Source organism: Oncorhynchus mykiss, chromosome 16, assembly GCF_013265735.2.
Source record: "Oncorhynchus mykiss isolate Arlee chromosome 16, USDA_OmykA_1.1, whole genome shotgun sequence".
NCBI lineage: Eukaryota > Metazoa > Chordata > Actinopteri > Salmoniformes > Salmonidae > Oncorhynchus > Oncorhynchus mykiss.
The window spans coordinates 18061599-18074728 of record NC_048580.1 but is presented as its reverse complement, the minus strand read 5'-3'; the positions used below and the strand labels follow the sequence as shown (position 1 = coordinate 18074728).

Below are 13130 nucleotides of genomic sequence, written 5' to 3'. Positions count from 1 at the left end.
CCGGTATGTTCCGTTCCGAGCCGCGCTGCGCCGTACAAAACTGGCGATAGATTTTCGATAGATTTTCGAGCTAAAGGATAGCTGATGACCACACACCGTGGTTAGCTGGATACTAACGATTTGCCAGTAAAGAAGCTAACTAGCTTCTGATTAGCTTCTGGATTAGCTTCTGGGCTAGCTCCTGGCTAGCTTCTGGCTAGTTTCTGGCTAGCTTCTTGGAGGATTACAGATCTGAGGTAAATAATACTTTTTTATAAATATAAATTGGTGAGGCTGGTTGCAGGAGAGTGTTTAGAAGATGAGTTGATGGAAAATAAAAATAAAATGTATGTGAAAAAAGTTGTAAATATATATATATACAGGACACGACAAGACGAGGACAAAAGACGTCTGAACTGCTATGCGATCTTGGAGATATTCGGTAAGATCAGCAGGTAAGGGTGCGCTCGAGCGCCTAGATGTTCTTTATCATTCTGTCATCAGATTTGCCACCAAATCTCCTTACAGGACACATCACTGCACTCTATACTCCTCTGTAAACTGGTCATCTCTGTATACCCGTCGCAAGACCCACTGGTTGATGCTTATTTATAAAACCCTCTTAGGCCTCACTCCCCCCTATCTGAGATATCTTCTGCAGCCCTCATCCTCCATATACAACACCCGTTCTGCCAGTCACATTCTGTTAAAGGTCCCCAAAGCGCACACATCCCTCGGTCGCTTGTCTTTTCACTTCGCTGTAGCTAGCGAATGGGAACAAGCTGCAACAAACCCTCAAACTGGACAGTTTTATCTCAATATCTTAATTCAAAGACTCAAATCCTGGACACTCTTACTGACAGTTGTGGCTGCTTTGCATGATGTATTGTCTCTACCTTCTTGCCCTTTGTGCTGTTGTCTGTGCCCATTAATGATTGTACCATGTTTTGTGCTGCTACCATGCTGTGTTGTCATGTGTTGCTGCCTTGCTATGTTGTTGTCTTAGGTCTCTCTTGGCGTGATGTGTGTTTTGTCCTATATTTATATGTTATTTATTCATTTATTTTTATTTTTTAATCCCAGCCCCCGTCCCCGCAGAACTTTTTCCTTTTGGTAGGCCATCATTGTAAATAAGAATTTGTTCTTAACTGATTTGCCTAGTTAAATAAATAAAAATAAAAATGTACTGCTATAAATAGGACATGTGACATCCCGGCAACTTTGAAACAACGCACTTTATATCAGATTTGTGCCTTTTATGCAACACGTATCTGCCCCCTCATTGGCTAGAATGGTCCCACTTGATCTTGCCTCTTCCCGACTTCCTTCCATTTTTATTTTTTCATTGTTTGAGCGGTCACTTGAGTATCTGGTCAAAGATTTCGTCGCCAACGTGTACGTGATGACATCACTTCATTAGCAACGTCGATCCCGCCCACTCCATTTTTCAAGCCTGTAGTGGAGTTCAACGCACGGTTGTGCTGACAGCACTGTTGGGAACTTTTATGCTGAATTGCATTTGAAAAACGACAACAAACACCAAGATGGCCGGCCGGGTGAGTTTCCTTTAAGTAAATGGCTTTAGTTAAACATATTTACACATTGATAACAATGCTGTGTTTTAAGGATTTTTCAGCATCTGCTACTACCTCCAACTCACTAGCCTGTGTGGCAGAGCAATTTACGTAATTCAAATCTTAGCCCGGAAGACCGAGTATTTTATGACCAGTGTCCACTGCGAGCATACCTTAGTGACTGCAAGCCATGCAATATCTAGCTTGCTAGCAACACAATGCGAGTACCGGTGCGTGGGTAAAATAACTGGGGAAGCCATGCCAGAAAGATAAAGCAATATTACAACCTATGTGTTGTGATAGTCTGTTGTTTATTCTATAACCTGTTAGTTCATATGCCTTGCCACCGTGATATAGACCTAAAGTCGAGGCAATAAGACACAGTGGCAGAATAACTTCAACCACACCGTTGTTTCATCACAAAACAACATCTGTCCGGTAAAGTCCACAAAAGCACTTAGCATTTTTCGGACAACTTAAACAACTATCGATTTAACCATGGAGAGTTACCGAAAGTTGCAAAGAAAACAGGAGCTGCCTCCACTATTCCAGCACCATTTCAACTCAATATTTCAACATCATCAAATCACTTATGCTTATTCTAATACAGTGACAACTAAGATATACCAAAAACAATTTGGGCCAATCAATGTAAACGAATATGATGTAGCTGTCCATGGTACTGATTTCTGTGTGTGTGTGTACGCAAGTAGAAAAAACATGTTCACTCACCCTACCATCCTGTCTTTCATGTCGCCAAACCGGTCTATGACTGTCATACAGTACACACTTAGTTTTTGTTATCCTAGGCTAAAATGCTTGCTCGCTGGCCTAACTTCCTTTCATGGGCAACGATGCGCCAGGCCAGCTAGTTAGCATTAGTGTTAGCCTTCTACATCTAGCTATATATTGAACTTCTACCCTCTCTGGCAAGGCGCACATTGTTTGAATTTATGGTTGGATCCAAATCGCTGTTATAATCAGTACGGAGAAGTAGGTAAAACCACAAGTTCAAGTCCCTATCTCCATCCATGGTAATTTAGGAATGGGACAATTTTAGCTAGCTAGGTAGCCAATGGAGGACAACGACACAACATGATGCAACAATTCAAGTTTTTTCTGTAAATGTAGTTTTGCTTTTGATGTGCTTGGTGTGAAGCCACATCCAAACTGGCTTCCCTTGACATTTTTTTGTTGTTGTTGGTGTGCCAAGACCATTCACAGTTGAGCTCAATCAGTTTAGCTCAATGGTGATTGGCTATTATTATTTTTATTTATTTTTATCAAGGGAGGCCAAATGATAGCTGGCTTCCCTTGCATTCAATGCTATGGGCGGCAACAATGTCATACTCATTTTGACCAGACAGCATGAGATAGATGGGCTACACATACTGAGACAGAGGGGCACTGTTTCGCTTGCTCTGATGTTTTCTCTGGTGAGATACATAGAGACTTGCAAATTGCAGGAACATTTTGAAACACAGAGACAAAATACATTTATTTTGTTCTTGGTATTTTTTTGGGTGAAGCCTTGCTTCCCTTGGCATCCATGAATACATGACACTGTACAATACAATACACTCAAATAGTTTATCTCTGTCTTTTCTAACTGGTCTCAACAAGGAAACCTCATAGTAATAGTAGCTAACTAAGCCAGCGCAGTATGAAAGGATACATCTAGCTAAGCTAAATCTCACCTGCCAAGGTTTAACAGCTGGCTAACTTGTTGAGTAGCTTTTATGACCAGTCTAGCTAGGTACACTACATGGCCAAAAGTATATGGACACCTGCTCGTCGAACATCTCATTCCAAAATCTTGGGCTTTAATCTTGAGTTGGGGGATTAGGCCTGGCTCGCAGTCGGTGTTCCAATTAATTCCAAAGGTGTTCGGTGGGGTAATGGTCAGTGCTTTGTGCAGGCCAATCAAGTTCTTCCACACCGATCTCAAAAAAAAACATTTCTGTATGGAATGGTAACAATGAAACAGTAAAGTGTCTTCCTCAAACTGTTGCCACAAAGTTAGAAGCACAGAATCGTCTAAAATGTCATTCTATGCTGTAGCGTTAAGATTTCCTTTCACTGGAACTAAGGGGCCTAGCCTGAACCATGAAAAATAGCCACATACCATTGTACTTCCTCTACCAAACTTTACAGTTGGCGCTATGTATTGGGACAGGTAGCGTTGTCTTGGCATGATCCAAACCCAGATTTGTCCATTGAACTGCCAGATGGTGAAGCGTGATTCATCACCCCAGAGAACAAATTTCCACTGCTCTAGAGTCCAATGGTGGCGAGCTTTACACCACTCCAGCTGACACTTGGCATTGCGCATGGTGATCTTAGGCTTGGGTGCTGCTACTTGGCCATGGAAACCCATTTCATGAAGCTTCCGAAAACAGTTATTGTGCTGAAATTGCTTCCAGAGGCAGTTTTGAAACTTAGTAGTGAGTGTTGCAACCGAGGACAGATGAATTTTACGCGCTATGCGCTTCAGCGTTCGGCGGTCCCGTTCTGTGAGCTTATGTTTCCTACCACTATACGGAAGAGCCGTTGTTGCTCCTAGACGTTTCCACTTCACAATAACAGCACGGACAGTTGACCGGGGCAGCTCTTGCAGGGCATAAATTTGACAAACTGACCTGTTGGAGATGCCAATTCGAAAGTCACTGAGCTCTTCAGTACGGGCCATTCTATTGCCAATGTTTGTCTATGTAGATTGCATGGCTGTGCTTGATTTTATACACCTGTCAGCAACGGGTGTGGCTGAAAGCCAAATCCACTCATTTGAAGGGGTGTCCATGTACTCTAGTGTAGATACTCCCATGCCTACACACACTAGTACCAGCAGGGAAGTGACATTGAAATAGCCAACTGCTGGGAAAGAGGCACAACCGATAGTGAAGTCCAAATGTAATTGAACGTTACCTATAGCTTTCCACTTTCGCTCTAGCTCTATGAACAATGTGGACTAGCTAGCCATCTAGGTATCCACTGACTGACAGTGGCACTGTTGCACATATGAAATGGAGATTCATCTTTGACTGTAATGTGTGGAATCTGTGGATAACATAGTGTTATGATGTGACTGGGGCCCCTGCTGCAGCTGTCAGCATAACTGTCTGCGAGAATAGGATAATTGCTTGAGCATTCACCCCATCACTAATTTCCTTGTTTACCAAAAATAATATCTCATATCCTGCCCGGCTGCGTTCAGTAGGTTTTTCTGTTCTGGAAAAGAAGGAAGTGAAGTCTCCTTCCTCAAAAACAGAAACAAGAGGCCCCCATCCTTGCGCTAATTTCACCCGTGTTTATCATTACCAAAAAGCACATTTTTGTTTTGATGAATTTTTACGATAGAGATTTTGGACTTTTTCTGGCCTTGGAATCTAGTGGAAACAGTTTATCATCTGCACACAGGCATTGAAAATCACTGCACCAGTTTAAGCAACGCCTTCAACAAAACACCAAATAATGGAATTTCTCGTGGAAGAATTGTGTCGCATCTCTCCAATAGACCTTCAGACAGTTGTACCATCTATGCCAAGATGCATTGAAGCTGTTCTGGCTCGTGGTGGCCCAACGCCCTATTCAGACACTTTCTTTTGGTTCTTTATTTTGGCAGTTAACTGTACTTAAATCAAGCAGAGTCTTGTTCACGTGTAGTTTTTCCTGTAGGTTTTTTCTTTTCATTTTGAGCTGATTACATTTCAAAAGAATGTGAAGAATTCCCTTAACAAAATCTGCAACTCGCAATAACTTAATTGAAACTGCTTAGTTAAAACTGTGCTCTTAGTGTTCCACACATCATTAGAAAGTCTTTCTTTGCCTTAGAGGGTGAAAAGCCCTAGATATTTGCTCCTGTCAGCCAACTGACCTCAGTATTCCACAGTTTTCCATTAAGTGCTCAGCATATGTGGTAAGTGTACCTATTAAGGCCTCGTAAACATTAAGCCCTTTCTATTTTTTGGATTGAAATGAGTGATGCACCGATATTACATTTTTGGCTGATACCGATATTCAATATTTTCCTTGCCAATAAAAATTATACCGATAACCAATATTTAAAATTTTAGCGGCCTTTTAAGTATTCTAGTACAGTTAAATAGTTAACACACACACATGGATGCAGCGGTCATAGGCAAGAGGTTTAACAACAGTCCGTGGTTCGAATCCAGGCTGTATCACTTCCAGCCATGATCGGGAGTCCCATAGGGTGGTGCACAATTGGCCCAGCGTCATCAGGGACGTATGTCCCCATTACCAGTAAAACAGAATCAAAACCCCTTTCTTTCACTTACTTGCTGTGCTGTTTCGTTGTTCATTTGTTCAGTCGTTTCATTCTCAACCAGGATTTCTATGGAACGCTGGTTGGGTCTTTGTGTGTCAAAAAAGATACACGTCAAATAACACTCTTTGACCAATCAGGACCTGAATATGACTGCACGTTACATAATAATTTAACACGTTCAGACATTTTTTACGTAGTTATCACACATTGATTACACTATCACTCGTATTTCATGTCACAACAATTCATCGATACGTGTGCTATGATGCTGGTAAAGTTGTCTCGTGCACCTACAGTGCTGGTCATTAAAAAAGCTAGCTAGCTCATAGATGCAAACATTTTTCTTCCCCAAAAACATAGCAAAATGACACAGTCTGTTTCAGTAGCTATAGTTAGCTAGCTAACTATATAGCTAGGTGTCATCATCTAAAATAACCCTAATTTATAAGACAGTTCTTATTTGATTAATGGTGGTCGGCCCCATCTATGTGAAGCTAGCCACAATAAGGGTTAGCCACAATAGTGGACTTTGCGGTTAGCCTTCAAAATAAAAGTATAAGTCTACTATTTTGTATTAATTTGCATCACTGTCAATTACAATTTTATTTTGAATGCAAACCGCAAATTCCACTATTGTGCCTAAATCTTATTGTGGATAGCTTCACAACACATAACCCGGTCCGGTCGAGCCTCACTAGCCAGATGAAGCTAGCTGGCTGCTTATAACATTAGCTTTGGGCAACAGGGTTAAGTAGCTGGCTAGCTATTTATTTTCATGAACTGAAGTTCAATTTCAATAGGCGAACAACAAGTGGCAACCTTGCTAATACTTACTCACAAGGTTTCACAAGAATACTGAAAATGACTGCAGTTTCTACTGGTCATTGTTTTCAGGCTGGTTGTAATGGTGCTAGCTAGGTACCAAGCTAAAGCTAGCAACCCCATAAGTTGCAGTCGAACAAATGATGCTTTATTACCAACTGGGTACTGTAAACGCATCATTCGTGTCTGGGGTTTGCTTGTTTGCAGACTTTTTTTGTACTGCTTTGACAGTGCTACTGTATATTTTTTGACACGCAAAGAGCCAAATGGCATTCCATAGTATGTCGTGAAGCTAATATCAGTAACGCTATTACTGTGTAATTCCGGTAGGGCAACATCTGAAAAATAGCACACTTGGTAGTGTGTACCGGTGCTCGACCAGTCGGCGAAAGCCAACATCATCCACGACAGAGAATGGATGATTGTCAAGGGCAATGAATTCTATTATCTTGACTTTAATGGATTTCACCTTTGAGTTGTCTCGCTGAAATTTTCTTACTCTTTCAAATGACTGCTCGACTTGTTGACTGCTTGACCCACACAGCAGACATTGTGGGCTAGGTTAGGAATGCTGTGTTGCACGTGTAGCGCAAAATATTACGTGGCGACATTGCGTCATGTACCTACGTTATATAGGTATGCACGGTAGCTTTGACATTGGTTTTTAACATCGCCGTTAAACTAGACATCGGCCGATTCCGATGTTGGCATTTTAGCTAATATCGAGAGAATAAGATAAGGGTTGAAGGATATCGGGGATAGAAGACCTACAAGTATTCAAATTCTGTCTCCTAGAGATGAACGTACTTTGGTGCGAAAAGTGCAAATCAATCCCAGAACAACAGTAAAACGAGTCCTATATCGACATAACCTGAAAGGCCGCTCAAACTTCTGACCCACTGGAATTATGATACAGTGAATTAAACAAGCTGTCTGTAAACAATTGTTGGAAAAATTGTGTCATGCACAAAGTAGATGTCCTAACCGACTTGCCAAAACTATAGACATTTGTGGAGTGGTTGAAAAACAAGTTTTATTCACTCCAAACTAAGTGTATGTAAACTTCCAACTGACTTGTCTAGTTAAATAAAGGTCAAATAAAAATACCCTAGACCCACTCCAATTCGCATACCGCCCAAACAGATCCACAGATGATGTTATCGCACTCCACACTGCCCTTTCCCACCTGTACAGAAGGAACACTTATGTGAGAATGCTGTTCATTGACTACAGCTCAGCGTTCAACACCATAGGGCCCTCAAAGCTCATCACTAAGCTAAGGACCCTGGGACTAAACCCCTCCCTCTGTAACTGGATCCTGGATTTCCTGATGGGCTGCTCCCAGGTGGTAAGGGTAGGCAACAACACGTCTGCCACACTGATTCTCAACACTGGGGCCCCTCAGGGGTGTATACTAAGTCCCCTCCTGTACTCCCTGTTCACCCACGACTGTGTGGCCAAACACACCATCATTAAGTTTCCTGACGACACAACAGTGGTGGGCCTGATCACCGACAACGAGAACAGGTCAGAGAACTTGCAGTGTGGTGCCAGGACAACAATATCTCCCTCAATGTTAGCAAGACAAAGGAGCTGATTGTGAACTACAGGAAAAGATGGGCCGAACAGGCCCCCATTAACGTTGACGGGGCTTGTAGTACTTTAAAGTATTTTTACTTAAGTACTTTATGACTTTGGGTAGAAAACCAATAGCTTTTGCTCATGATAAATATACATTGTGGTCATCCTCACAATTCAAGCCAGTCCTCCATGAAAGCAATTTAGTTTGTCTTTCTCTTAGGCTTAATCTGTGAACAGGAAACCGACCCTGTGTGTTTGGTGAACAAACAAACTACTGGTCTATAGCAGATCTACTGGTTTCAATGTTATGGTCTCTAAGAGTTTTCAATGGTAAAAGTCCCAAACACACACTATATGGTGTTTTCAAATGGTATTGGGTTGGATTTAATAGTAAATGTCACTAATCACACTACACATAGATGTTTTCTAATAATTGTACTGAAAAACAAATGACTGCCATGCAGTGGTTTATAATTGTATTATTTTCTTAGTGTTGTCACAACATTTTAGTCACTAGCCCATTTCTCCAAAGTTTTGGGCTTGTATGAAAAGTATTGATATGAGAATTGCACCATAGGGGTAGCCCCCTGAGAGCTGCCTCTTGTTGGACTATTCAAGGAGAGTTGGGTTGAAGAATTAGGTTGCTAAGAGAAGGACAAACTTCTTTGCTTTCATGGAAGACTGGATAGAATTGTGATGACGACCACACCATGTATTTTCATCATGAGCGAAAGCTATTGGTTTTCTGACCAAAGTTGCAAAGAAATTGTTGTGATACATTTGATAAACACAAGAGACCAGCAAAATTGATAAAATGGTGTGGCAGTAGCAGGAACAGCGGCATCTAGTGGGCAACACTTGGTACTTTCACTTAATTTATTGGGAAAATGCAAGCAATTTCAATGGCTAATTTCTTTGAACAGGGAATAAAAATTCCTGAAATTCACTGAGAATACATTATATTGTATGCATAAACAATATTCCAAGTCCAGGCTTTATACAACTTGTCAAACAAATTAAATTATACCGTGTCCTGGGGTGGGCTTGGTTTGGGTGGTCCATGAGTGGCTTTTTACCATCTAATTTGAATTCCTCACATCTTAATCATTGTTAAGAAGAGTTTTCTTTTTGCAAATTGGCCTGAAGTGTCCCTTAGACCTGATAGATAATTCACCACAATTTCCACCTCCGTTTCTACTGTTTCACACGTTTCCCTGCTGTGAACAATCCGGATCATTAGGACAGCAAAGCAGCCCTCTTTGTCGTGTGTGTTATTATATTACAACTAATGGACCCCCTTTTCAACAGTAAGCAGGGAATCACTATTTATAACGAGGCTTCCCCTTTTAGGCTCTTTAATTACTGTTTGGAAAAGTATAAGTGGTGTGTTATTTGGGAGGAAGGGAAGTCTTTTATTGTGGGCTATCAGATTCTCATGCTCTCAATTTGATTTAGGCCTATCCTATCCTGTAGTTTGAGCTCAAGAAAACAGTTGTGAAATGTGCACAGCGTATTGCTTGTACCTGTTACCTGCCACAGGACCAAAACCGAGGAGAAGTTGAGCCTCGGGCTTCAACTCTCTTAGATGTTGTGGAAATTGACCCACTATGCTGTTTACTTTCTGCATCTACGTCATATCGCTGAGTCTACCTTCAATATTTCATATTTTATGATTTTCATCTGTTAAGCTGTTTACCAATATTTTCAAGAACAGTCTACAAATCCCTCCAATTCGATCAATCCAGTCTGTACAGCCACATTGTGAAATGCTTCCCTCCCTCTCCTGGGGATAAGTATGAATGGATAGCCTATAGCAGGAATAGCTTTTCCGTCCTATCAAATTAGCTTGGAGTGGAGTGACAAGCCCATTGACAGCCTGTGCTAATAGACTAAATTGACCCACTAAAACTACACTGCTCAAAAAAATAAAGGGAACACAAAAATAACACATCCTAGATCTGAATGAATTAAATATTCTTATTAAATACTTTTTTCTTTACATAGTTGAATGTGCTGACAACAAAATCACACAAAAATGATCAATGGAAATCAAATGTATCAACCCATGGAGGTCTGGATTTGGAGTCACACTCAAAATGAAAGTGGAAAACCACACTACAGGCTGATCCAACTTTGATGTAATGTCCTTAAAACAAGTCAAAATGAGGCTCAGTCTTGCATTATTGTCTTGCATTAGGAGGAACCCAGGGCCAACCGCACCAGCATATGGTCTCACAAGGGGTCTGAGGATCTCATCTCGGTACCTAATGGCAGTCAGGCTACCTCTGGCGAGCACATGGAGATGCCAAAGAAATGCCACCCCACACCATGACTGACCCACCGCCAAACCGGTCATGCTGGAGGATGTTGCATGCAGCAGATCGTTCTCCACGGCGTCTCCAGACTCTGTCACGTCTGTCACATGTGCTCAGTGTGAACCTGCTTTCATCTGTGAAGAGCACAGGGCGCCAGTGGCGAATTTGCCTATCTTGGTGTTCTCTGGCAAATGGCAAACGTTGGGCTGTAAGCACAACCCCCATCTGTGGATGTCGGGCCCTCATACCACCCTCATGGGTCTGTTTCTGACCGTTTGAGCAGACACATGCACATTTGTGGCCTGCTGGAGGTCATTTTGCAGGGCTCTGGCAGTGCTCCTCCTGCTCCTCCTTGCACAAAGGCGGAGGTAGCGGTCCTGCTGCTGGGTTGTTGCCCTCCTACGGCCTCCTCCACGTCTCCTGATATACTGGCCTGTCTCCTAGTAGTGCCTCCATGCTCTGGACACTACGCTGACAGACACAGCAAACCTTCTTGCCAAAGCTCGCATTGATGTGCCATCCTGGATGAGCTGCACTACCTGAGCCACTTGTATGGGTTGTAGACTCCGTCTCATGCTACCACTAGAGTGAAGGCACCGCCAGCATTCAAAAGTGACCAAAACATCAACCAGGAAGCATAGGAACTGAGAAGTGGTCTGTGGTCACCACCTGTCTTGCTAATTGCCTATAATTTCCACCTGTTGTCTATTCCATTTGCACAACAGCATGAGAAATTTATTGTCAATCAGTGTTGCTTCCTAAGTGGACAGTTTGATTTCACAGAAGTGTGATTGACTTGGAGTTACATTGTGTTGTTTAAGTGTTCCCTTGCCGTCTGGCAAAGGTGCATCGGTTGACAATCTACACAGGAATGCAAGGCAGTGAACCTGTTTCCCACATGTAGCCGTGTGTGTAATATGTTTGCGTAGTAGACTCCTCACATTACAATGTTGAGGATATTCTGAATTAGAGCAGCTTGTTAGCAGTACGATCCATTCAAATAGCTGTGCTCATTAAAAGGCCATGGCCATGTGATAACATTTGTGTCTTTCTATAAACTAAGGTATCAGTAAGGATTTTCTACACTGGACAGCTTGTTACAGCTGTTAAGTCGTTTATTATAATCTGCCTATGTTTTTCATGTCGTTACATTACGATATAAGGGGGAATCATATCTAGATTCAATAAAATTCACGAGTCGGTTTAAAAAAAATGAATGTTTAACCCTTTATCATGGTTGGTGTCTTGACGGACTTGTCTAAATTGGTGTGACATAAAACATTACTTTGCTGTCCTTGCATTTATGTCAGTGTAAGTTGTCATATCATATATTAAGCATTAATCAGTTAAATTAGACATTGAGCTTGAACCCTGTAACAATCGTGGATCTAGCGGTCAGACATTTTTTTTGTATAGAGATCTCAGAAATGCAGTGTAACATTTCCTGTCTCCTTATGTTACAGGGTGAAAACACTTTATGGGAACACAAAATTCAAATAATGTATGCACTGCAAAATCGGTACAAAACATACAAATGACAGCATGCAGACGACAACACAACCATCTGCCAAGACCCACCTGCTCACACCCCCCCATCTCCAGCGTCTGTATCACTGTCCGACACAGATTCAAACGGCGCCATTTTGTTTCTGTCTATCATCCACACACGTTCAACATTTGGATAATAAAACATTGACCTTTCCATTGTGTTAACGATGGAGGATTGGTTGATTTCCAGTTAAGTATTTGTTTTTTTTTTTCAAGAGGATTGACGAGAAACGCCCATCCGGTATCTCACTGCACCCTCATGTGCCATGTCTAGAAATATGCAGACGGGCGGATTAAAAGTACATTTTTAATTAAAAGACAGCCAACTTTCTAACTCTGCCCGTAACTTTTGGGCTTTGTAGCGTTCCCAGAAGTCATTGTTGGTTTTACACTTAAGACTCTTGTATAATACATTCGATATATTAGTTTATACTGAATTGAGCATATATTTTCATTAACCGTAATTTCATTAGTTATGCTCCTTCATTCCCTCCATTTTTATACCAATATCAGTTATTTTAAAGTCTTGGTTCCAATAGTTTTTTTCCCCCCCTAAGAGACTGTCAGATTATGCAAGGTTTTCTATATATTACCTATCTTATGAATATCCTCAAATTGAATGCTTCTTACTGAAGGAGTCACCGTACCTTGATACTTAAAATCTAAATCGATACTGTAATTAACATGGTTCTAAATTAATTATGCACAATACTTGTTGGATGTGTATTTGGTGTCCAGCTGATTAGTTGAGCCACGACACGTCATCTGATCCAGGAAGGAATTTTCCAAATGACAGTCAAGTGACGAACAGCTGTTGTGATAGTGCACGCGATTCAACAACAGCCCAGGTCCTGGGGGAAAAAAGGTGTTTGAGTGGAATGTCCAGAGTATTTTGCTGTCTCATTCATTACACCGGTAAAGACCGTTGTGCCTCGATATCCCTAGTGAATTGATGTTGATCATCTGTTGTCCGCTTGATTTACAGCAGGGTCTCATCAGTTTAACAGAGAAAGCATACAGGTA

The 13130-nt window shown here is 41.6% G+C and overlaps 1 protein-coding gene across 2 annotated transcripts in view; it reads left to right on the top strand.

Moving 5' to 3' along the window:
* Nucleotides 1-1339: 1339 nt before the first annotated feature.
* The window catches only part of LOC110491491 (vesicle-fusing ATPase), a 46876-nt gene continuing 35085 nt past the window's right edge, over nt 1340-13130 (top strand). The window contains exon 1 of one of the 2 annotated variants that reach the window (XM_036946370.1): nt 1340-1535. Coding sequence is in view for 1 of the 2 variants with exons in the window: in XM_036946369.1 (XP_036802264.1) it covers nt 1524-1535 (12 nt within the window). In the remaining variant the exon portion in view is untranslated. The remainder of the gene's footprint in view (nt 1536-13130) is intronic. The other variant, XM_036946369.1, reaches the window with a different exon arrangement.